Source organism: Artemia franciscana, chromosome 7, assembly GCF_032884065.1.
Source record: "Artemia franciscana chromosome 7, ASM3288406v1, whole genome shotgun sequence".
Lineage (NCBI taxonomy): Eukaryota > Metazoa > Arthropoda > Branchiopoda > Anostraca > Artemiidae > Artemia > Artemia franciscana.
Genome location: NC_088869.1, coordinates 58,510,442 through 58,537,867, shown reverse-complemented (window position 1 = coordinate 58,537,867; position 27,426 = coordinate 58,510,442). Strand labels below are relative to the sequence as shown.

Sequence of the window (27,426 nt, the reverse complement as noted above, 5' to 3'; positions counted from 1 at the left end):
CTTTAGATGCCATTGAAAAATGAGCCATATAGTAACGAAAGAAGGCAAAAAATATACTAAAAAAAAACTGACTCGTTTCTGTGGGAGCTTGGATTATGCACGCTTTTCTTAGTTGTGACAAGATACTTGGGAAAGTTAAATTCCATCTTGGGGGAGGGCAAAACAAGATTGGGGTGGGAGGCCATTTTTTTTTACCAAAAAATTAGTTTAAAAAAAAAATAGTGTTCTGAAAAAGACTTCCACATGACACTGGTTCAGGGATGGTAACTAGTGTTTTGGCTCGTCTAAAAAGTAAAAGTTTATTACAAGAAGAAATTTATGGTGATTCAAAAACAGTCTCATACCCCTTGGAAATGGCGTTAGGTCAAAATGAAAAGTGTAAAATTGGAATCAGCATTGTCGAAAATGTTGTACTGGGAAATTATAGTCCACCACCTTGAACGACAAGGAAAATTACTTTTTTGCATGGGTAGCACTGATCTGTACTGATTCTTTTTTTTTCTAACAGGGCTAGAGGGTAACCATAACAGAATAGAGGGATCTTTGATAGTTCATTGGAACGAAAATTAATTTTTCTAGTGTTATATTTAAGTGACAAAAATTCTGGAAGGTATATTGCCCCCTCCCCAAAAGGTCCCCTTCCCCCAAGGTCGTCCAATCAAAATTTTGAGCTAATCGTTTTGTTCAACATAGTCCAAAGGACAAATAACTATGACTTTGGTGATATGACCCTTCATTGTCCCTAGGAAAAGGGATGTAAGCAGTATAGGGTGTATCGGTATAAGCGCAATGGTATCGGACGTATTGGTATCCTGCATATGTGGAGCGGGCATATCAGTTCTGGATCTTTTTTCTATCATGGTTTTCCAAAATTTGATCGAATTTGATTCACGTTTTGTTTTTAGGAATTTAGGGTGGAATTTTGCAGGGAAGGGATTTTCCATGAGAAGGATTTGCCTTCTGACGCTGCCTTCTGATTTGCCTTCTGACTCAGCAATGGTAATTGATATTTCGATAAATCTTAAAAGTAAAGGTTTATAGGGAAAAGAAATTTATGGTCATTTAGAAAAAAAAACACTAAATAATAGTATCAGATCAAATTAGAAGTTTTTGGAATTAGCATCGTCAGAAACTACGCATAAACGGATAGAGGGAAAGGAGGCTGGGGGACCCTGTGTTCCTAAAAATTTTTGTGGTATCATTAATCCGTTTTATTGGTTTTTAAATAAACTTGTCAATATAGTCAAATACTGGCGCCTTCTCACATTATCCCTCCCCCCAAAGATGTTGCTCTATATCTGCCTTTGTATAGAAGAATTGTAGTCCATCGTCATAGTTACAGCATTAACTGAAACCTAGTAAAGAGCAAACCACAGCTCATAGTCACTAAAGGTTCAGAAACCCTTTTTGAAAAAAAAAACTGTCTAGTAAGAAAATTTGCCATCTTACACTGATTACGAAATAGTAACTACTATTTCAGTTCATCTTAAAAGTAAAAGTTTCTTGCAAAAAAAATTAAAGGTAATTTTGAAAAAGCCTGAAACCCCTCGAAAATGGCGTTGGATCGCAAATAAAGAAAAGCACTATTGGAGTCAGCATGGTTGAAAACCTTGTATAGGATAATTACAGTCCTTCGCCTTGAACAATAAGGAAAATCACTTTTTTGCCTGGGTAACATTGATGTGTCTCTTTTTTTACCAGGACTAGCGGGTAACCAGAACATCAGAGATATGTTTAATGGGTTATTTAAAAGCTATTTATCATAACTGCCTCCTTTTTGTTAATTCTGCAATCTGCGTGTGCCGGATGGCTCTAAAAGTGGCACATTTTGCGCCATTTCTCAAGGGATGGAGTTAGCTGGCTACTGGGACATCGTAGACCGATGTTTAATAGCTCATGTTGCTCATGCCTACGTTTTTCGATATATTTTACCATCTATAAGTGCTAATTGGCACTAAAAACTGCACTTTTGATGCCACTTCTCAAGTGGAAAAGCTGGGGCCAGTGGCCTGTGAGAACTTTTTAGAGAGGTTTTAATGGCTAATTTTAAAGCTATAATTCTTATCTACGTGCTTTATTAATTAATTAAAAACAAGTTTTTTTAACTGCAAGTAAGGAGTGACATTAACACTTAAAACGAACGGAATAATTTCTGTTCGGTCTAAGTTTTAATGTCGCTCCTCACTTGCAGTTAAAAAAAAAACTTGTTTTCTTATTTAATTTCTGAACGCTTTTGAATTAGTGCGTGTTTTGATTTTGCCTCACCCGACATGAATAAATAAAACGAATTTAGATTTTGTCAATACCTCGCTCTTTACGCTGAAGCTTGAATTTTGTCCCAAATCTTTAAGAATAGTCCCCGAAAAACAAAGGCCATAGAATAAATAGTTGAAATTACTAAAAATACTTTAGCGTAAAGAGCAGGTATTATGGAGGAGACGAATCCCCTTATATACGTAATATTTAATGTTCGTGTTTAGTTCTAATGCTGCTCATTACTTCCAGTTGAAAAAAATGTATTTATTTTCTCATTGTTCTTTAAATAATGCTTGAAAATCTTGCACCTTTTTCATGGAAATTCTCTTCCCTCATGATAAATTCTTCCGTGGAAAGATCCTCCCACGTAACCCCCTCCCCAGACCTACCCCCACCACAACGTGAAAAAGTCCCTCTGAAACCGTCTGTACACTTCATAATAACCATTGCTATATCTAAACAATGGTCAAAGTTTATAACTCACAGCCCCTCCCCCGTGGACTGTGGGGAATTAAGTCATCCCCAAAGACATAGTTATTAGGTTTTTGACGAAGTTGAACAGAATGGCTATCTCAAAATTTTGATCCTGTAACTTTGGGGGAGAAATGTTCGTGGGAGGGGGCTTAGGTACCATCCAATTTTTTATTACTTAAAAAGGGCACTAGAGCTTTTAATTTCCGTTCGAATGAGCCCTCTCGCGATATTCTGGGACAACTGAGTCGATAAGACCACCCCCCCCCCCCCTGGGAAAAAAAAACAACAACAAAAAAACAAACAAACAAATAAAGACGCGTCCATGATCTATCTTCTGGCAAAAAAATAGAAAATTCTGCATTTCTATAGATTGGAGCTTGAAACTTTTACAGTAGGGTTTTCTGATACGCTAAATCTGATGGTGTTATTTTCATTGTGATTTTATGACTTGTAGGGGGGTGTCTTCCCCTGTTTTCTAAAATAAGGCAAATTTTCTCAGGCTCGTAACTTTTGATGGGTAAGACTAGACTTAATGAAACTTATATATTTAAAATCAGCATTAAAATGCGATTCTTTTGATGCAACTATTGATATCAAAATTCAGAATCTTAGAGTTTTGGTTACTATTGAGCCTGGTCGCTCCTTACTACAGTTCGGTACCATGAAATGTTTGATTCTACAATCCTTAAGTCTCATATAACACTAAAAACTGCACTTTTGGTACCCTTTCCTAAGCGGAAAAACTTGGGAGCATAAATTGTTACCATTGTAACAATTATGGTCCAAAACCCTTAACTAGAGGTTTATAAGATCCCCTCGCGTATTACTCCCTTCCCGATATTCTTAGCAAGTTTCATAAATTGTCTGCTCACCTTAAAAGTTAAAGGTTATTGTGAAAACAAATTTATGGTGATCAGAGGCAACGGTGTGTTAAAGGCCATCCGGCTCCAGTGTTTTATTAATTATTTTTTATCTGTTTTTCCCATAGGTAATCATATGGAAGGTGTGTTCGTAAAAACCACAGATGAGGCTCATTCGGTTGGAGATCGGAAGTTCTAGTGTCCTTTTATTAGTTAAAGTGATCTGAAGGCAACTAGCCCTTTCCCCCTGTCCTTTTTCCCTAAATGCATCGGATTAAAACTTTGAAATAACCATTTTGTTAAAACTCCGGTGTTGATACAACCTCTCAGGGGCCGGCGTTTTAAATTATACCCTGGGAGCATATATGGTTCATATGGAACGGATGCTCGTATAAACTTCGGAGAGCGCTCATTTTTATTGGGAATCGAAATTTCTAGTTCACTTTTTAAGAGCCAAAAAATATCACAGGGCAACTACCCCCCCCCCCCTATACCCTTTATCTCCAAGCCCATCCGAAAAAAAAATTATGAAATAGCCATTTTGTTAAAAATAGTTCACACCCTAGATAACAAAAACTCCAGGGTTGACACAAACCCTCAGAGCCCGAGGATAAGTGTTTTAAGTTATGCCCTGGGGATATATAAGGTTTTATGTTATGATTGGTCGTATAAATTTCAGAGGTGGCTCATTTGATTGGAAGTTGAAAGTTCTGGTTGCCTTTTTATGAGTCAAACGGGATCAGAGGGCATACACCCCCCCACACACACACCTTTGTTTGAGATATTCATTTTGTTTAAAATAGTTTAAAGACAAAAAAAACAAAAATTTATTGGTTGACACAACCCCTTGGTAAGTTATGCACCAGGGACATATAAGGTTTTCATGTAAATAATAATCGTACCAACTTCAGAAATGGATCATTTGATGATAATTTTTAAGTTTTAGTTGCCGTTTTAAGAGTCAAAAGTCAACGGAGGGCATCTATCCCCCCCTTACACGCACTCTCTTTAAAACAAATGTATTTAATCAAAATCTTGAGATAGCTATTAAATCAATAAAATCTTGAACTGATGGTCTTTCAGTAATTAATTGTATTACATATCAAGCATTCAGTTTTTTTTACTTTCAAGACTAATCAAGACACATAGAGTTTTCAGTAAAGCGCCATTGACGCAGTAGATTTTAGGCTTTTACAGTGAAAGAAGGAGGCAGAACTCAAAACTTTCGGAAAACTTTGAGGACAATGTCAAACGAAATCAAAGTCTTACATCCAGGATGATTATTAAAAGGGTTGAAACTTTAAAGTTTAAGTTAAAAATTTTCTAGGTATGCTCAGGTGGATGTTGAAATTAGGTCAATGAAGGAGACAGTTAAACTAAGCAAAATATGCAGTAAAATTAAATTACAACGGTCGTACTTTGAAATAAAAATTCAGCTATCATAACAGCATGAAGAAAAAAATTCAGCCTGCTATAGCACTTAATGTGAGCAGTAAGAATAAGAACAGCCCTATTAAAAACTTTAAGTTTGAAGAGAAACACACATATTTCAAATGCAACATAATGAGAGTTGATTTATTGAATAATTTAGTCCAAAATTCTTCCTCCGCCTCCGGGCGGGTGGAGCAAGAAAATTATGCAATAAGATTAAATTACCACGGTTGTATTTAAAATAAAAATTCATTTATCATAACAGCGTGAAGAAAATGTCCAAATAACTATAGCACTTAATGTGAGTAGCAACAATAAGAACAGCCCTATGTAGAAACTTATGATTTTAAGAGGAACGAAGAGATTTCACATGTAACAAAATAAAAGTTGCTTTATTGAATTATCAAATCCAAAAATTCTGCCCCCTTCTCCGGGCGGGCGGAGCAAGAAAAATTTTCAATAAGATTAAATTACCATGATTTGTGCTTTAAAATAAAAATTCAGTTATCATAAAAGTATGAAGAAGATATCCAACTAACTATAGCACTTAACGTGAGAAGTAACAATAAGAACAGCCCTATGTAAAACGTTAAGGTTCTAAGAGAGAGAAAAACAGATTTCACATGCAACAAAATAAAGAATTGATATATCATTCAGTTCAAAAATTAAATATGTTGAAATAATAAGATAAAAGTATCATAACGAAAACAATAAGTGAATTTAAAAAGTTGCATTGTTTTATAGGGATGGGAGGGGGAAGGTAACTGAGGGTGCTCTTACTTTCATAAACTATGATTTCTTAAAATTGATTTTACTTTCACCTAATGTATCTTTGTTAATTCATTCCTATGTTGTTTGTTTGTTCTCTATAGATAACCAGAAGATGAAAGTTCCAATTCGATCCTTACAATCAGAGAGAAACGAGCTTGGAGAGACTGTTGATGAAAGTTGTCAAAATATTTCTCAGCTTGGAGAATCTGTGCTGAATGAAGAAGAAGCCCTTGATCTTCCTAGCAATATGGTTGGTGCAGCTAAGAGTGGGATCGTTGCAACTGAACATCCCTTGTTAGAATGTAATACCAAGGCTAGCAGTTTTAACCAGACAAACATCAAGGTAGTGTATATACTATAGTTATTTTAAGTAATATCTTTGTTTTCTTATGTAATAACAGTAGTATTTTTAAACTTCAAATACTGAGAATTTTTCTTTTCTGGTTGCCTGAAAGCTTATTTTGACGAAAAAAATTTATAGGCTTATGTTTAGGGGGCTTTCCCTGTTTTGAGATAAAAAGCATTCCGGATAGTAAATATTTCTCTTCGTCAGATTTCTCTTCAAATAACTAGACTGTTTATGTGTATCCAACATTTCACAGTATTGAACCGCAAGTAAGAAGTGTCTTGGCCAAATAGTAATTGAAACCCAAAAAAAAGAAAATTATAACATTTAATACATAAAAACACCATAAAATAATAAAAAACAGAAAATTGTGGAACTTTGCATTTCTTGCCAGAAAAAAACTTCTTGGATGTGTTTATATGTTTGTTTGTTTTTAACAAACAAATACAAAGTAGAGACAATAGGAAAAATCTTTTCAAGACAGTGGAAATTAGTTCTGTGGATATTTATCCACATATCCATGTGGATATATGAATATCACAGAACTAATTTCCGCTGTCTTGAAAAGATTTTCCCTTTTGTCTCTACTTTGTATTTGTTTGTTATGGGAAGGCAGTGTGGTCTTCGTCGCTATTTTTGTTTGTTTTTGTTTTCCTCACAGATCATCTCAACGAAATAATGGTCCTGTAAGATCAGAGTAAGGCTTATTCGAATTAAAGTTAAAAGTTTTGTTGCCCTTTTAAGCAAATAAAATAGAAATATCGAGGTAGTCCATGTACTCTAGTAAATTTAAATACATCTTTGTTTCTTATGTAACAGTAGTATAATCCTCAAATTTCAAATGCTGAGAATTTTTCTCCTCCAGTGACCGAAAAAATTCGTTTTGATAGAAGGGTCCCAAAATTTCATGCTTTCGGGATATTTCAATATTTTCTTAAAAAAAAAGTATGCTTGATAATAGATATTCAGTTTTCTATTCAGATATAAAAACATTTTGTGGCAATATATCTCGAGTAAGGTGTTACTTGTCCCAATAGTACGTGGAGCTCTAAAAGATAGAATTTTTTTAATAGTGAATTCATCAAAAGAATTGAGCTTTTATGTTGATTCTAAAAATTTAAAATTCATTAAGTTTAAAGTCAAATATCAAAAGCAATGAGCTTGAAAAAATTCGCCCGATTTTTTAAAATTTAGGAAACACCCTCAAGAGTCAAAAGATCTTAATGAAAACCACGCCGTCAGATTCAGAAAATCAGAGATCAAGCTGTAGAGGTTTTTAGCTCCTATGTACAAAAAAATGATTTTTTTTTTGCCAGAAGAAAGAAAGATCAAGGATATGCCGAAAGAAAACAAATACTTTGACACCTTCTTCCATCTCTCTGGGAATATCTTCTACGAACCTTGCAGATCTGAGCTATTTGGAACTTTCCTACCTAGTCAAGTGAGTAATGAAAAATCACATTCGTAACATCATAGGCAGCACAATAACGCTGCCTAAGTATAAAGCAATATGGGTTCAATGTATTTTTTTTTATTTAGACCAGGGCACTTCGTATTGAAGGAGTTGTCGTAGAAAGTTAGAAAAAGGCTCATTCGATTGGAAATTAAAAGGGCTAGTGCTCTTTTTAATAGTCAAAAGTGATTGGAGGGCAACTAACCGCCTTCCCACGACCACCATGTCCCAAAACAAACTCAGTCAAAATTTGAGATGGATATTTTTTTAACGTAGTTGAAAGATTCGTAAATTATGTCTTTCAGGATGAACACCCCCCCCCCACAGCGCTTTGGGCAAGGGTTGTAAGTTATGCCTTAGGGACTATCAGGATTTATATAGAAAGGATGATCGTATAAACTTCGGAGGGGGCTCATTGGATTGCTAATCGGAATTTTTAGTTCCCTTTTTGATATTCGGAGTGATCAGAAGGTGGATATCCCCCCCGCCTACACTCCCTATTTTCCCGCAATGCATCTGATAGAAATCAAGAGATTGGCATTTGTTGTTGTAGAATCTTCGAAAATAACTCATTCGATTGGAAAAATGAAAGGGCTAGTGCTCTTTAAAGTCAAAAGTGATTGTAGGACAATTAACCCCTCTCATTCGCCCACCATTTCCCCAAACACATCCCATCAAAATTTTGAGATAGACATTTTGTTCAACGGAATTGAAAAGTCCGGAAATAATGTCTTTGAGGACGACAACCCCCCTACAGCCCTCGAGACAATGTTTGTAAGTTTTGTCCTAGGGGCATAGAAGTTATATATAGAAAAGGTTATCGTAAAAAAGTCAGAGGGGGCTCATTCGATTGTTAGTCAGATGTTCTAGTGCCCCTTGTAAGAATCAAAGTGATCGGAAGGTGGTTGATCCCCCTCTCCAACACACCTCGTATTTATCGATAAAATTTTCGTATTTTTCGAAATGCATAGGAATTTTATGATGACCATTTTATGTCGAAACTTAGAATAGGGCTCACTCGATTGGAAATCGAAAGAGTTAGTGCTCTTTTTAATAGTCTAACCCCCTACGCCATCATTTCTCAAAACACATTAAATCAAAATCTTGAAATAGTCATTTTGTTCAGCGTAGTTGAAAGGTCTAGAAATTATGTCTTTGAGTAGGACACCCCCTCCCAGTTCTCAAGGGTTGTAAGGGATGCCCAAAGAGCATATAAGGTTTATACGGCAAGTGTGGTCGTATTAACTCTGGAGTGGGCTCATTAGATTAGAGTTTAGATATTCTAGTACTCTTTTAAGAGTCAAAGTAGTTGGGGGCCAGCCCCCCCCCCCCCTCTATCGTATTTTTCCCAAGTGCATCCAATAAAAATCTTGAGAGAGCCATTTGTTCAAAAACACTCCAAAGATCATATAAACAAGGCTGTTAGGGTTGACTTAATCCACCAGAGTCTGGGGGTAAGGGTTGTAAGTTATGCCCGAGGGGCTTATAAGGTTTTTGTAGAAGGCGTGGTCATGAAATTTCAGAAGAGGTACATTTTATTGGTAATACATAGTTTTAGTTTTCTTTTAAGAGTCAAACATGATGGAAAGTAAGTAGCCCCCCCCCCCCGACATCCTTTTGCCCGAACTGCATTCAGATGAAATTTTACGATAGCCATTTTGTTACGAATAGTCCAAAAGTCGTATAACAATGTCTTTAGGGTGGACACAATCCCCCAGAGCCCATTGGAAACGCTTTTAAGTTGTGACTGGGGCATATCAAGTTCTTATGGAACGGCTGTTGTATAAACTTGGATCGGATGGAGCACAATTTATTGGAAGTCTGAAGCTTCAGTGCCCTTCTTGAGAGTCAAAAGTGGATAGAGGGCAATCAGCCCACCCTAAACCTGTCATTCCCTAAAACACATCCGATCAAATTTTATGACCTCTGTTTTGTTCCGCATTGTTGAAAGACCCAGTAACTACATCCTAAGGACAAGGACATCTATTGTTAGACAACCCGTCCATTGTTTGCACATATTATTTGTTATTGAGAAAGGTATGCATGTTTGAACTTTACTTTCCAAGAAGACGAACGGCATTGAGGCAAGCCTTTCAGAGAATGTTGAAGAGATTGTTGAACAAAACCAAAGCATGTTATGTGTATACGGATTGTCAAAAGGAAATATTCGCATCTTACCAATACTACTACAACTACCACCACTACTATTACCACACTACTCCATTTCCAATATTGAGGAGAAATTTAAAAAAATATATAAAAAAAACGCTATGTGCGTGCACATTGTCAAAATTGTATATCTCACAAAATTATTTGGGTATTAAGTTGGAACTTTCAGAAAATGCTTAAAGGGGAAGACCCTTGACCAAAAGAAATATATACACATTACAGCTAATACTACTATTACTGATACATTTGCTATTACTGCTTCTATTGCAACTACTTGTAGGGCATTGAGATGAAAATTTCAAAAACTATATTAAGATACAGCTTATCAAAAGGGTATATCAGCAATGTCACTGCAATGGCTAATTGCATTAAGTTGAAACTTCCAGGACTTGATGAGAGGGATGTTTTACTTGCCAGAAGGGAATATGTTAATGCTACTGTTGCTATTAGTTGTACCGCTGTTCAATACTATTGCTAATTATATCTATATTACTAATATTATAACTATATAATAGTTATATAGTTATAAGTATATAATAGTTATAATACAGTTACGATTCATAGTTCAAGGTGAATGCATCTATCTTAAAAATGGATATTTATTGACGAAATCAAACTAGTAAGCTTTCTCAGTGAACTTATTAATAATGGATTTTTAATCCCAGTGAAGCTAGTTGGAGCTTGCAATATCTGGCAAAAGATTGGTTTTAATTAAATTTGTCTGACTGGCTTATTCCAATTAAATAACCTGAGTAATAGCCCAAACGATTGCGTTACGATAAAGGTGAGAGGAGAAAAGTAAGCAGAAGGGTGGGGGAGAGCTCTTTGCAAGAGCCGTGGTACCTGCCGGGCTTGTCCCTTAAATTGCGGGGACAAGGTAAGCAGCCTCCAACGCTTCCCTTACTTCTCTCGCAAGTGAACCTTCAATCTGTTTTCATACTTTACAGCTATATGTTTTGAAGGAGTGACCTATGGGAGAATATAAGCAATTACGCTACGATTAAGTTGGGAGAAGAATAAATAAGCAGAAGAGGGGTGAGAGAGTTGTTTACAAGGGCCGTGGTACCCGCCGGGCTTGCCTCTTAAATTGCGGGGACAAGGTACAGCCTCCAACGTTTCCTTTACTTCTCTTGCAAGTGAATTTTTTTTTTCTTCACTTCATACTTTTTGCGGTTTATTTTTTGCCACCTTAAAATGCCAAAGTTTTGGCAGTTCGACTTGGTTTTAGTCCACTTTGCAGGATATCCTCTCTGGCCATCAAGAATAATGAAAGTTACAACTGAGGGTGACGGAGATTCCAAATACCTTGTTTTCTGCTACGGTCAGCATAGTGAATATATAGTCGCTGAGTCAAATATCACGTCCGAAAAGGCTAAATTTCAACAGGCCTCAAAAAACAAATCAAAAGGAGTAGATAAAGCTTTCGCTGAGCTAGAGTCGATGCCTGATATATATCGTAGAAGTAAGACTTTTGCCGCTATGAATCTTACTCTGGCTGACCCTGAACCTGTGACTTCAGGTCTACTTGGCCAAGTGGCTACGGTGCAGGATGAGTTGGAAAAAGCGAAGTTGAATCTAAAAAACGATATAGCCCGTAAAGTAGCAGAAATGGCTACTGGTGGTGGCTCTGTGGATACAATTGTCAGCGAAGTGTACGACTCTATTGCGGTTGAATATAATCCTAAATTTGAAAGCTTGAAAAATCACTCAAAACCCTAAAAACACTCATTGAAAATCTTGAGGAGCGCGTTAATCGCATAGAGATGAGGCTTGATGATTATGACCAAGAAGTTCTGCTTAATAGTCTCGTAATCCATGGAATGAAACAACAGCCAGGTGTTAACCTGAATACCACTGTGATTGATTTGGTTAAGCAGAAGTTAGGTGTTAGTGATATAACGGATGGGCATATTACAAGCGTATTTCGATTCCGGCAGAATATAATCAGCGCTTATGGTTCTGGTAAAGTAGCTCCCATAATGGTGAAGTTTCAGAGCAAAGATATTGTCCGAAGAGTCTTCAAAGAAAAAGCAAAATTAGCGCGTACCGGTGTATACATCACTGAGGCTTTAACAAAGCGTCGAAGAGACATTTTGAACATGGCGAGAGACAAATTTGGTGTGAAGTATGTTTGGACAGACCATGGTAATGTCGTTGTGAAAAGGCCAAGCGACCCTTCTGTTCGCAGAATAAGGTCACTTGTTGATTGCATGCGATTTTTTTTATTTATTTTTTTTTTCTCTCTTTTTCTTTTTCAGAAATTTTTTTGATTTTGATTTTTATTGTTCGATAGTAACACCAATATTTACTATTTTTCGTTTTAATGGGTACTGATCTACTAAGTTTGCGGCTTAAACGATATGAACAAGACCCATTTGATATTGACAAATATTTATTATCTAAGCTTGTGGCAGAGCCGTCTACTTTAAGTTTTCGGCCGGGTCGTTTTAGCACGTATATTAATGGACCTGTAGACATTAATAAAAGAATAAATGAGTGCCTTGTGTGCGCGTGGAACTGTCACATTACGTCATCTTATCATGATATTGTTCAGTTTGTGTATGAAAATGATTCTATTCAGTTGCTTGCTTTGTGTGAAACTTATTTGGGTAGGGATAGTCTTCTCTCGTTCTATAGTTTTCCAGGGTATTGTTTAGAATCGAAAAACCGTTCAAAAATGGGCAGAGGAGGCCTGGCGTTTCTAGTAAGGGACTCTCTACAGTATAAGGTGCGTGATGATCTTGAGGTTTGGCTAGAGGGTGAGTTTGAAAGTTTTTCTGTTGAAGTTAGATTTGAAGAAAAGAATTTTTTATTTTGTATTATTTATAGACCTCCAAGTGCTATGTTTGATCGTTTTTTATCTGGTTTTGATGATTTAATGCTGAATGTAAGAAATTCAGGTTTGGAATTTATGATAATGGGTGATTTTAATTATGATTTGAAAATACTAGCTGGTATGAATCTTGATTTTTTAAATTTCATGTCATCTCACGATCTTTACCCTGTGGTCACAGTTCCAACAAGGATCACCGAGCATTCTGCGACCTTGATTGACAATATATTTGTTTCGTCACGTCAAGTAGCAACTACATTCGCAGACGTTATAGTTTCGCCTATCTCCGATCACCTGCCAGTTCTAGCTAGATTAGGACTTCGTATAAAAAAAAAGTAGTGAAGCGTAATATACAGATCCGAGATCTGAAGCCAGCGAACGTTAAAATGTTTTCAGAAGAGCTAGGTGTTGTAAATTGGAAGAGTATATTTAGGGAGAATAACCCTTCTTTGGCTTTTGAAAAGTTCAACACCACGCTGCTAGGTATTTACGACTTGACCTGCCCACTGAAAAGCACGAAAATAAGAAAAAAAGCAGCGAGAAAACCTTAGGTTGATGATGAGCTTTTGCGAATGAGTGATATAAGAAATGCTTTGTATACAGCACACATCAATAAACCAAAGGATTTTAGTTTTGCACAGTTTAAGGATCAACGTAATCTAGTCAACTCTACTAGACGAAAGAAAATGAGAAACTTTTATGGCAAAGAATTTAAGAAAAATGCATCAAACCCTAAAGCCACTTCGAAAATTATTAATGAAGTGATCAGAGGTAGTCCTGCTCCACAACAGTATAGCCTAAATGCTGGTGGCGAAATAGTTCGAGATCTTGACAAAGTATGTGATTTGTTTGCTTATCATTTCTCGAAGATTGGTGAAACAGTTCAGAGTGAAGCAGCAGTGAACAACGAGTTGCTGATAGAAAAATCAACTTTTGAAGACCTAAGAGGTCAAGATTTTGAAATGAAATTAGAACCCTGCGATTCTGTAGAAATAGAGAAGATTGTTTCTACAATAAAATCAAACAGTGCTGGGACCGATGGCCTCAACCTACGAACTCTAAAATCAGTGCTTCCGAATATTCTTCCAGTACTAGTTTTTTTGATAAATCTGTCAATGGCAGAGGGTCAATTTCCCTGTTCGCTGAAAATGACCAAAGTCATCCCGCTTCCGAAGTCTGGGACTCTAAGTGACCTTTCAAATTGGAGACCTATATCAATACTACCCATCATTTCTAAGCTGTATGAAAAAATAGCGCACAAAAGACTATATGAGCATGTAACAAATTGCGGATTTCTGTCTGAAACTCAATTTGAATTTAGAAAAAAGACATTCAACTGTGCATGCCGCTTTAAATTTAATTGATAAGGTAAACGGTGTACTGGAAAAAAATTATTTTTGCATGACAGTTTTCATTGATTTTAAGAAAGCTTTTGATACTGTTGATTTTGGAATTTTGTTGGATAGATTGTCGAAGTTAGGTATTAGGAATAAGTGTTTGAGTTGGTTTGAGTCGTATTTGCGAGGTAGAAGTGTAAAAGTCGTAATAAATAATGAAGTTTCACAAGCTTACCCATTGAATTGCGGAGTGCCACAAGGTTCTGTCCTAGGTCCTCTTTTATTTTTAATTTATGTAGATAGTATGAGATTTTTTGTCCCTGGTTACTTAACGTCTTTTGCTGATGACACTGCTATAACTGTTATTGCCAAATCGTTGCCGGACTTGATAAACCGAGCAAACAGTACTTTAAAGGGACTGCATACGTTTGTTACACTCAGTAAACTTGCTGTTAATGCTTCAAAAACAAGTTACATGGTTTTTAGAAGGACTGGTGAGCCCCAAGATTTACCCTCAGATATTAAGTACAATGGTGTTTCTTTAAAACAAGTCCGAGAAACGCGTTACCTTGGGTTTCTTCTTGACTTCAAACTGAGTTGGAAGGCGCACAGTGACCTAGTTTCCTGCAAAGTGTCAAGGGGAGTTGGAATGCTGCGGTGTCTAGAAAATGTGCTTCCTTTGAAAGTTTTAATGTCACTGTACCATACTTTAATAGTGTCGTATATAAATTATGGTTGTTTAATCTGGGCTAGTAACTTTCAGTCTAATTACAGGAGAGTTCAAGTGCAACACAATAAGGCAATTAGAATTCTAGGAAATTATGATCGTGGAAGCGCTAGCACTGTGTCTATATATAAGAAGTTTGATATTTTGGATGTTGGAAAAATCAGAGACATGCAGATTGGTATTTCAGTATATCAGTGTCTACATAATTTAGGGCCTGATATTTTTAATGATTTTTTTAGCTTGGGTTCTTCCTATCATGGTTATGACACGCGAAATTCAAATAATCTTGTTTATGAGTTTCGGAATACTTCCCGGTCGGCTCATGTCATCAGATACGTGGGACCGTCCGTCTGGAATCCATTCCCACAGCAAGTTAAGGAATCAGAGAGTCTGCCTCAGCTGAAGCGTCGCCTCAAGGCCCATCTTCTGAACAATTAGTAATGTTGAGTATTTTAGATTGAGAGAAGGGTATCTCTCCCCATTTTGTTAAATTGACCATTAGTCCAGAATTGCTTTGTTTTCTTTTTTTGCGTTTTTTTTTCTTTTTTTGTAGTTTATTTATCTTATTAATTTTTCTTTTTGATGTAAGTGAAATATTTTAAAGAAATGGATCGTATTTGATGTCAGCTATGCTTACAGGCCATTGCGGCCTAAATTTTTTTAGCTGATGAATGAAAGTTTATTGTATTTTTTTTTGAATAAAATTACCTACCTACCTATATCTAAGGGTATGAAGCTAAAATTATTAAGAAATATTGAGGGTGAAAGGTGAACCGAATCACAACTCGCCGTCTTTATGCAGGGTGTCAAAAAGACTTAACAATATCTGAGGTACAGTATTGTTTATGAAGTTGAAACCAACAGGGCTTGTTGTGAGGGATGTTGAACTGAGCAAAAGATAATATTTGCGCCCTAATGCTACTCATTTTACTCATACTACTACTGTTATTATTTTTATTACTTCTATTACTACTACTGCCTCTAAAGCTTAAGCTACCACTATTAATTCTTCTGCTACTACTACTACTATTGCTGTTGTTGAGCGGACGCATCAGAAATCCTTCAAGAAGGGTTTATGGTGTTTAGATGAAACTTTTAGCGGGTGCTACAGGGGATTTTGAAGAAACCAAAGGTGCTATGGGCATACTGCTACTAATACCACTACGGCTATTGCTACATCGTAAGCTAAGGGTATTAAGGCATAGCTTTTTTGAAGGGTATTAAGATGAAGCTTTTAAGGAATATTTACGTGCATATTCAGCCAAATACAAACAAACTGTGAGCATGTGGTATTTCAAAAAGGTGATAAAGAAATATTTGAAGAAAACCTATTTTATTAAGTCAGACCTTTAAGGGTAAGTTGTGGGGGATTCTGAACTAGCCAGAAGGTATTCTGTGTATACCTTTAATGCTACCGCTATAGTTACTACAACTAATGACGCTAAGGGTAATATGATGAAACGTTTAGAGAACGCTTAGGAGGAGTTTTAATAAATGAAAATCTGTATTACTGCAGATTTCAAAAGGTCATATAAGCAATATCATGGGCACGGCCACTCTATAATACCTAGAAATATCGTTGAACATTTTAAAGGAGCTAATTGGATTCAAAATGAAAAGTTATTATGCCCTTTTTAAGAGTAACAAGAGATTGGGGGGAGGGGGGTAAGAAGGTCTCAAACCCATTCATTTTCCAAACGCATCCAGCCAAAATTTTGATTGAGCCGAATTTTGAAAAAGCCGAATCAAACTCAAAACGGGCTAAAATTAACATGATTAGTGCTGATAACCTCCATGCCTTCTCATGACCAGAACACAACTTGCGCTCTAAAGCCAAGTCTTGGTTGACCCGCTTATAACAAAGAGACAAAAAACAGGAACGTTATATATACGAATTTCAATTACCTTTGTCATTAACTTATTTTACTTACAGAATCTGGAGATTGCTACTGAAGACCAACTGAATAAGCTTATTTGTGACAGGCTTACCAAAAAGACAGTTTCAAATTTTATTCGATGGCTGTTTCTCAAGAATTTCAAAAAAATCGATGCCAAGAAAAAACTTGATATTTTGTTTCACGTACTGCATGTCAAGGTTTGTGCTTTTGAAGTTGTGGAATTTTGAAAAAAGCTGAGTTTCTTGAAATATTCAAGATTTGGGTAATGAAATCTGAAACTTTTAGGTTATTAGAAAAAAAATTTTCAAATTTGCTAAGATTCTTGAATTAGAAGCTGTAAAAAATCTAGAATTTTGAAAAAACTGTCACTCTTGAGAAACCGAGGATCTAGTTCTAAAAATTTGGAAATTTAAGTACTTTAGAAGAACTTTTTTTTATTATTTTTGAAGTGGGGAGTTTTTGTAATTACAAACTGAAGGCTGCCAGGATCAATACAAGTTCCTAGGGTAAATAGGAGTGCTGGTATTGATGTTAAAAATAGAGATCACCATCTAGTAGTGTCTAGCGGGAATTTAAAGCTGAAATTTCGGTAGGCTAACTACCTCCAGGGAAAATATTTTGCTGGTAGACTCCAGGATGAGAATGTGAGAGCAAATTTCCCGGAACAGTAAAACACTAAACTGGAGAGTCTAAATTTGGCTATGTGTACGATGGATGGAATAACCTTAGGAAAACAATTTGTAAAGTTGCTGATGGTGTTTTGGGAAGGAAAGTTAGGACTGTAGCTAGAAATGTTATCGAAATGTTTTATGTTTAATTCAGAGGAGAAGGGGTTGTACAAGAATTATATCACTGATAGATCATATGAAAACAAAGGAATGTAAATAAACCCAAGAAAACTTTAAAATATGAATTACAGATGCCTGAGGTGGAGGTCTTGGGTAAAATTGCCGAGGATCTGGAAGATGCAGCTAGGTGGCATAATAGTAAATTATTGTACTGGGATATGAATAAATTGCCAGGGAGTAGTCAATTCGGACTTGTCCCAGTTAAAAGTGGGAACGGGGCCACAATTAGTGATAAGGAAAGGGCTAAAGAGAGATGGCAGAATATTTTGAGAATTTGCTAAACCGAGATGGAATTGCAGGAAAGGATATAGAGGAAAATGAAAAAGTATGTGGATACCTTGGATGTTAAGGAAGATTTGTTACGGGAGGAAGATTTAGCGACAGTACTGAAAGGATTAAAAAAATAATGAGGCTCCATCTACTGATAGTTTGGTGAATGAGTTTATCAAATATGGCGGCCATTGGGGTTAGAAATAAGTTACTTAACGTTTTGAATTTGATTTTTGAAAAAGGAGAAGTACCTAGCGATTTTAGAAAAACCTTAATTAAACCACTGTATTAAAAAGGTGGAAAGAGTGAGTGTAGTAATATCAAGGTATTGGTCTGGTCTCTCTAGGTAGCAAATTACTTTAGTAACATGATGCTTTTTAGACTTAGAGATTCTGTAGACTCAAGTTTAAAGGGAAGAACAGTTTGGTCTTAGAAAAGTTAGAGGATGTACCAACCAAATTTTCACCCTTAGGTTAATAATTGAGAAGTGCCTGAGTTATCAAACACCTTTAATTCTCAGTTTTATAGATAATGACCCAGCGTTCGATTATGTTGATAGAAGTGCTTTAGCAAAGGTTTCATCCTTTTAAAAAGTGACAAACACCATACTGCCTTTTTATAACAAACTGACACAACTTAGACACAATAGGAAAACCTTTCTGAATACAGTGGAATTTTTGTTGGCATTTTTAGTTTTAAACTTCCCATTTTAATGTAATCCTTGTATGATATTAAACAAAAAAAACAAGTTTTTTTAAATGAAAGTAAGGAGCGACATTAAAATTTAAAACGAACAGAAATTACTCCGTATATGAAAGGAAGTTTTTCCTCCTCAACGCCCCGCTCTTTACGCTAAAGTTTGACTCTTTCTCTTAACTCTACATTTTAGAACAGGTAAAAACGGGCATCCGTGATTTGTCTTCTGGCAAAAAATGCAAAATTCCAAATTTTTGTAGATAGGGGCTTGAAACTTCTAGAATAAGGTTTTCTGATACGCTGAATCTGATGGTGTGAATTTCTTGATTTAGATTTCGTTAAGATCTTATGATTTTATTTATGATTAAGATCTTTTAGGGGGTGTTTCCCCCTATTTTCAAAAAATGAGGCAAATTTTCTCAGGCTCGTAACTTTTGATGGGTAAGACTAATCTTGATGAAACTTATATACTTAACATCAGCATTAAAATGCGATTCTTTTGATGTAACTATTGGTATCAAAGTTCAATTTTTTAGAATTTCGGTTACTATTGAGCCGGGACGCTCCTTACTACAGTTCGTTACCACGAACCGTTTGATACTGTACAAATATATTAAAATGATTAGTGCGATGTAGGAGATTAACTTTGCTGGGGTTATGGTAGGAAATGATGTCGCATTTAGTTTCATATTAAATAAGAACTTAAGTAGCGGTGTATTTTATTGCCCTTTATATGGATCATTTTGATGGTACAGGAAAGACCATGGAATCAAATGGGAAGGTAAAACTCTCCTGGACAAAGATTATGCTGACGATTTAAGCTTCATAGATGAAACTATGAGAAAAATGAATGGACTTTTAGAGGTTTTGCGAGTTCAGGGAGCTAGAATAGGTTTGAAAAATAAAAGTTAAGAAGACTAAGTCACTAAGCCAGGCTGGGTTCAGTGCTAGATTCATATGCAACCGTTATCGTCTAAAATGTGCCGGACACCTTATCTAACCCTCTTAAGCTAAAAGCTGCTATAGATCAGATTACTGGACATGAACTAGTACGTAGCGTAAAGCCCTTCAATGGCAAGTGGTATATCAATATGGACAAGTGTGCTACGAAGTACTTCTCCTTGTCGATCCAGAACTTAATCTTCGGTACTAAAACAAAAGTGGTTTCCAAGCGGTTTTTCGGTATATCACGTAATTCTCCTACCGGTGTTGAGATTACGATACTCGAAAGCCAACACGATATCAAAGATGCTATAAGATTTGGCCAATCCGTTTTTCAAGCATGGCTTCAGAGCGGGCTATGAAATTTTTCTTGTTTACGAGATTAAGAGCCTACCCAAATGCTGTTTTTATTGCCGATCACTAGACCATCTGTGAAACTCTTATCCCGGTGTTCTCCCAAAATGTACTCGTTGTGGAGGGCCGCACATCAAACAGTTCGTGGTAACGAACTGTAGTAAGGAGTGACCCGACTCAATAGTAAACAAAACCCCATTAAAATGAAATTTGGATACTAAAAGATACATAAAAAGAATCGGATTTTTATGCTGATGTTAAATATATAAGTTTCATCAAATTTAGTCTTTGTCATCAAAAGTTACGAGCCTGAGAAAATTTGCCTTAGTTTGAAAATAGGGGGAAAACCCCCCTAAAATCATAGAATCTTAATCACACCATCGCATTCATTATATTAGAGAACCCTATTGCAAAAATTTCAAGCTCCTATGTACAAAAATGTGGAATTTCGTATTTTTGCCAGAAGATGTGTTTTTTAAACACTCACACGGGTGCGTGTTTTTTATTTATTATTTTTTTTTTTTTTCATTTTTTTCAGGGGTCATCGTTCTGACCAAGTGGTCCAAGAATGTCGCAAGAGGGCTCATTCTAACGGAAATGAAAGGTTCTAGTACCCTTTTTAAGTGACCAAAAAAATTGGAGGAGCCCCTCCCACACTCATTTTCTACCCAAAGTCAACGGATCAAAATTTTGAGATAGCAATTTTTTTCAGCATAGTCAAAAATCATAATAACTATGTCTTTGGGGATGACTTACTCACCCACAGTCCCCGGGGGAGGGGATGCAAGTTACAAAGTTTGACCATTTTTTACATACAGTATGGGTTATTGGGAAGTGTACAGACGTTTTCAGGGGGACTTTTTTGGTTTGGTGGGGGTTGGAGGGGAGGGGGCTATGTGGTGGTTTCTTTCCTTGAAGGAATATGTCATGGGGAAGAGAAATTCAATGAAAAGGGTGCAGGATTTCTAGCATTACCATAAAAAAACAATGAAAAAATAAACATAAAAAAGTTTTTTTAAGTGAAAGTAAGGAGTAACATTAAAACTCGAGATAAAAAGAGATTGTTACGCATATGAGGGGTTCTTTTCCTCCTATGTACCTCGCTCTTGATGCTAAAGTATCTTTAGTAATTTCAACTATGTGTTCTACGGCCTTTCTGATTCAGGGGTCATTCTTAAAGAATTTGGACAAAACTTAAGCATTAGTGTAAAGAGCGAGGTATTAATGTGGGGACAAACCCCCTCACATACAAATTAAAAATATAAGAATACAGAAGTTTGTTACGTAAGTTAATTCTTAAATTACATATATTTTTTACTAATAAAAGCGTTCGTTAAAAATTAAAAGTTCTAGTTGTGTTTTTAAGTAACCGAAAAATTGGAGGGCAAACAAGAATCAAAAACAAGAGAAATCCATTTAACCATAAAAAGAATTAATATGCAAATTTCATTTTAATAATTTATGTGCAGAGAGCCGAAATCAATCATGCATTAATTCAAAAACGTTCAGAAATTAAATAAAAAAAACTAGTTTCTTTAACTGAAAGTAAGGAGCGGCATTAAAACTTAAAAGGAACATAAATTACTCCGTGTATGAAATGGGCTGTTCCCTTCTCAACGCCCTGCTCTTTACGCTAAAGTTTTTTACTGTTTAATAAAGTAGAATTGAGAGAAAGAGTCAAACTTTAGCGTAAAGAGCAGGGTGTTGAGAAGGGAACAGCCCCTTTCATACATAGAGTAATTTCTGTTTAATATAAAAAGCCCTACAGATAAGCATTTTAGTATTGATGAATTGTACGATGAATTCCTACGATTTGGTTTGTCTCCAGGAGCATCTTCTCACTGCTTGAGGTTTGAATTTTTTGCGTCGAAGTCAGCATTATATTGCGTTCATGATTCCAGCAAAAGTTGCTGGCGATCACCATTCCGTTGGACTAGCCTGTATCTTTAAACGGAATATTTATCTACCCTCTCCAGTACTCTTCTACTCCGACGAATTGTGTTGCGAGAGCAACACTTTGGTTTTGTCCCGGTTTTTTTTGTTTTTTTTTTTTTTTCCTATGCCATCGATCTCAGCTTAATCCTGGAGACTGGTAAGGGTCTAACCTGTGCGGTTTTTTGGACCTCAGGCCGGATTGATGAATATGACATTTAATTTTGGAAAGCTCCGTAGAACTCTTGCCTGGGGCCAAAAAGGATGGTTTTTGCTTGTCCTCGAGCCAGAGCCTATGGTGTGCGAAGTGAAGTGGAGTTGTATAGCCTATGTCAGAAAGGAGTATCTGAAGTTGTACAGCCAAGCTTTCGTTTCGTCAAATCATGTTTCTGCTTTCGAGTGGAAAGCTCCGTTCTAGCAGGCAAGCAGGCAGGCACCAATTTCAAATTGAAGATGGACTAAAATCTATAAGTGTTAAATATATGCGGTAGTTCCCCGGCCCCACAGCCAATATATCTTCTTTGAGTGATAAATAGAAAAATTTACAGAAACAAAAAAGTGCGATTTTCCCACGGATCCGAAAGTGCTGCCATCTATTGTTTCTACCCATTTCTGTTCGTGATTTCAGCTGACTTTACCATTCTTTTTTTTCTACTTGGGATTGTAATAGAGAAATGGTATCAGATATGTCTCTTAAACTTTAAAAGTTCTCTCCTTGCTAATGAAATAGAGCTTATCCTTTGCTCCTTTTTAAGTGGTGGTGTTAAAAAGTTTGCCTCCGGCAAAAAAATCAAGTTTTGAACTAAGACAGATAGAATTTTTTTCAAACGGCAATCGATAGACCTTGATGAGCTGATCAAAGTGTATGTCATTCATTTTTTGGTACAAAAATTCCTTCATGAGACACATCAGTTTGAAAGTTTCAAGGGGTTGACAACTTCAGTGGTAAGGTACACACTTAAACCAAAATTAGGCCGATACCAATTGTGAGATATGTAGAGGACTTTCAAGCAACAGTCGACTATTAGCTTATAATCATCTTTGGCAATGAGGGGTTTGCAACTTTTGCTGATTGGTGTACCTATTATCTGTTTCTGGTGTAATTGATGGTAAGAACAACTTGGTTCCCGACTGTAGGACATGTAGGGGAGTTGTAAGTAATAATCAGCTGTTACGCTACAATGATCTTCAGCGACGAGGGGTTTGCAACTTTTTCTAGTTGGTGTACCCATTATTTGTTTCCGGTAAACTTGATGTATATCGCGGGAGAGGGACTTGTAAGTAAGAATCGGTTGCTACAGGGGGTTCATCAGAGGCTACAAATTTGTGCAAATTGGTGCACATCTATGGTATTTGATCCTGAAAAGTTACGGATACCTTTATAATACCAACTAGATTATATAAGATAATGTTCCAAGTTTCCATCGGTCACGATGTCTACGATTGAAAAGGATAAAGTTCAACTGGCTGCAAACTCAATTTAGTCCCTTCTTCCGATATTCTTTTGCTGTTGTTTTTTCAACGCTGAAGAATTTGATCATGTGATTACCGATTGTGTTCTGCTTTGAATATGCCGTTTTGAATGCTTTGATAGTTTTGACAACTTCAGCATTTAACCGATAGCGAAGAAACAAAACCAAAGTGTTGCTCTCGCAACACTTTAATCGGCGAAGCCGGACCGCAACCGGAAAGGTTGCCGCAACGCTTCACGTTGCCCAGGCAACGTAGGTCTAATTTTTCTTGGTTCTGCATGTCGGCAGTACTGTATTTATTAACTCTTATAATCAAGGATATGACTCTTATAATCTTATGATCAAGGATACTTGTTCAGGTCCTTACTAAATTCTCAAAGGCGTGTGGTCAGCTGAAGAATCAGGTGTTATCAAACTTTCTACAGTATATAATAATTGGTGACCTTAATCCTAATATTAATCGATCTTCTGTGAGAAGTGATTTGCTTTTTGAGTGTCTTCTATCGTACCTCTTCGTGCCCAAATCTCACAAATTTTTACATGTTTAACACTCTGGAAGTACAAGTGATGTTGATCATATTATTTACTCGCCTGGTATTATCTCTTTTTCTGCTACTGTTCATGTTAACGAGCAAGATACTGGCCCCATGCAAATTTCAGCGACATTTGCAATTGATATTGATCCATCGAAAACCAACTGCTCGCAAGAAAAATCAAAGGGATTTGAAAGAAGAAACTGGAGCAAAGCAAATATACCGCACTACATCTCTATTTTGACTGCACTTTTTTCTACTATGCGAGCTCCATATCATCATCTTAAGTGTCAGGTACCTAATGATGGGAAATCCGATACTGAATGTTACTATAACGTATCTGTGGTGTGTATGAAAAAGGCAGAAGTAGCTGGCGTACCTCAGTAACGTATTTGTAAACAAAAAAATTACTTGTGTGGTCAATGGACCCTTGTTTAAAATCGATAAAAAATAAAGCAAAACTATGGTTCCAGATATGGAATGAATGCGGTCGGCCACGTTTTGGGTGTATGGCTGATCTCAAACGTAAACCTAAAACAGAATATAAACTTTATCTGAGGTCAGAAAGTTACCACGGTATGAATTTTCCTTTGAGCAGGAAAGAATTGCGAAAAGTGATCAATTTCGACAAGTTAAATGATGATTTTATTACAAGTAACTAGCTTCCACTTTCAGCTTGGTATAAACGTTATTCTTTGATTTTTTTAATGATCAACCATTCCGTTTATTCTCGCCTTCTTACCCCCTTTCAATACAACCCTTTCGTAACGCCATATAGTGCCCATATCTTTTTCTTCTGTTATTGATAATGTGAAAAGTTTAAAATCTTCTTTAACAGATAAGGATGGTATTTTTAAGATGCATATGCCGATTGATCGCACCCCCCCTTATGTCTCACCTTTAGCTTCTTTTTCAAATTTGTCTTTGTAGTTCAAGTATACCCGATAGTGTTCTTTTTGACACCGTTTCGTCAATTTTAAAAGGGGAAAGTCACCGAATGACTGTTCCAGTTATCAAAATACTACTGTTTCTTCTAACATTATAATTTCAGTTATAATTCATTATAACTGTTATAATTTCCGGTACATACCTTTCTGGTCTTGTAGATATTTATTGTCTTGCGTATGCTGACAACTTGCTTCTGATTAGCCGTTCCAAAAAGGGTATTTCCCAAATGGTCTCTACAGTTTCTGGTGCTTTTTTCTGATATTGGCCTTTCACTTAATATAGATAAATTTGAGTTACTTCTTACAACTGAACTACTGCTACTCCCCTTTACTGTAATAACTACACTATCCTTCTTGTTGATTGTATCTGTTGACTTGGTACCTCTATTACCAGCAATTTTTCCAGCTTCCGTAGGTGTGTGGTCCTACCGATCTATTACTGTTTCTTGTAATATTAGTAAGGTTTTTGAGTATATCCTTCTACCTTTTTTGACTAAAAACATTATTGAGGATGAGAATTAATTTGGTTTTCAATATGGGGTAGGTTGTCAGCATGCGCATAAGATTCTGCCTTCTCTACTGGCTGAAAATTCTTCCACGGAAAATGGTCTTTATATTTGTGCTTTGGATCTTTCGAAAGCGTTTGATAGTTTGGTCCAAAGTCAGCTCCTTTTTTCCTTGCATAATTCTGGCGTCAATCTCACAGTTATAATGCTTCTTAGGTTTTGGTATTCAAACTCTTTTCTTCAATTAAGATCTGCACCAGAAACTATTATAAGAAAACGAAGAGGAGTTAGGCAGGGTGGTGTTCTGTCCCCTACGCTTTTTAAGATTTATATTTCGAGTGTGCTGGCTAAGATTTCAGGTACATACCTTTTTGGTTTTGTGGATATTTATTGTCTTGTGTATGCTGACGACTTGCTTCTGATTAGCCGTTCCAAAAAGGGTATTTCCCAAATGGTCTCTACAGTTTCTGATGCTTTTTTCTGATTTTAGCCTTCCACTTAATATAGATAAATGTGAGTTCCTTCTTATAAATGAACTACTGGTACTCCCCTTCACTGTAATAACTGCACTATCCCTCTTGTTGATTGTATCTGTTGACTTGGTACATCTATTACCAGCAATTTTTTGAGCTTGCTTCAGCGTACTGTTTGTGATATAAGTAAAAAGATGTAGGTTGGCTATGTAAAGATTGTTGCAAGCAGAGGTGAAGTATAATTAATGTGCGCCAAACTTTATTCTACTTTCTGTGATCATTCTGTCCTTTATGCTCCCGGTCTTTCCCCTCCTTCTTAAGAAAGGTATTTTAAAAAGAATCCAGATAAATTATTTCAACTTTTGCAAATTTCTTTTGTATCTTCCACCTTGGATAAAAGCCCGGGAAAGTACATATTTGGGGATTCTTATAGCCGAAAAATAAAATAAAATTGAGCACTTGTTGATTTAGTGAATAGCCTGTAGCTATTGGTCAATTAGAAATTAAAACATAAACTTGCCATTCAAACTTTTACTTAAATCCTAATTGAAAGTACCAGTACCAGTGATTGGCCTCCTTTCACTTTCAGTGATGCATAACTAGGAATTTTTTTTTATAGTACAATCGCTTTTACTCAAAGATGACCAAAAAGATCTTTCCACCAAAACTTCTCTTTTGAGTAATTCTAATAATACAATTTTGATGTCTACAGATGAACGCAACCAAAAAATGAAGCTTGGTTCTAATTTTGTGCAGTGTTATAATTTCCTGCGAAATTCTGTGCTTTGCCGTTGTAAGTTTGATGCACACATGTATAGTTTAATGTGAGGCTTAAATAGGTTTAACTTTTCTCAATGTGGAAGAGGCTTAACTCTTTATTTTTATTAAATAAAAAGACAAGTCTTTTTAAATGAAAGTAAGGAGCGAGATTAAAACTTAAAATGAACAGAAATTACTCCGTACATGAAAGTCGCTTTTCCTCCTCAACGCCTCGCTCTTTACGCTAAAGTTTGACTCTTTGTCTTAACTATACTTTTTAAAACAGTAAATAACTTGACCTTGACCTTGGTGCAAAATTCTATATTGACGCGTGATATCTCAGACCATTTTCCCTTTTTTCTATCTATGATTTTTCTGATTCGTTGCCTATAAGGATTTAAGGAGCTGGTTTTTCCTCTTTAAAATTTAATGATTAGTGCTTGCATATTCTTAGGTCACACTTGGCGGGTCGTTCGTGGAGTATTTCTGAAAATGAATCTGACTTAGATTCTTTGTTTAACTCGTTATATGATTCTTTGAAAGAAGTTACCTTGGTTACTTATGATGCACCCCAGTCAAATCTGGCATCCAAAAGAACAGCCCCTTTGAATTCTTGGATGACTCCTGGACTCCTTCAAAATTGGAGGAAGAAAAAAAATCTTTTGAAGGCCTACAGGTCCTCTAAGCCATTTTCTCGTGATCCTCGGCTTCAAAGCCTATAGAAAAGTTTACAATTCGCTATGCCGAAATGTTAAATCTTTATTTTATTGTAGAAAATTTTCTGCGTGTGGTAAAGACATTAGGAAGACATGGCAAGTAATCAATTCTGTTATCAGGTCATCTTTTCTGCGTCCTTCTGTCCCTTCAAGTGTTGTGATTTACGGCAAAAATGTAGAGGGTGAGCCAAAAGTTCAAGATGTGTTTACTTCCTATTTTGCTAATATTGGCAAAAATACAGCATCTTCTGTAAGTCCTTCTTCCTCTCTACCTGATTTTAGTCTTACCTTGGACCGCCTTGTCCTAAATTAATGGCATTGGAACCTGTTTCTGAACCTGAAATAACCAGAATTTTCAATGGTTTGAGGGGTTCTTCATCCTCTGGCCCAGACCATATTCTGACTAAGGTTGTTAAATATATT

At 36.2% G+C, this 27,426-nt stretch overlaps 1 protein-coding gene across 1 annotated transcript in view; it reads left to right on the top strand.

The window, feature by feature from the left end:
* The window catches only part of LOC136029535 (uncharacterized), a 327,964-nt gene that overhangs the window by 112,196 nt on the left and 188,342 nt on the right, over positions 1 to 27,426 (top strand). The window contains exon 12 of the mRNA XM_065708005.1: positions 5,894 to 6,135. Within this exon, the coding sequence (XP_065564077.1) occupies positions 5,894 to 6,135 (242 nt within the window). The remainder of the gene's footprint in view (positions 1 to 5,893; positions 6,136 to 27,426) is intronic.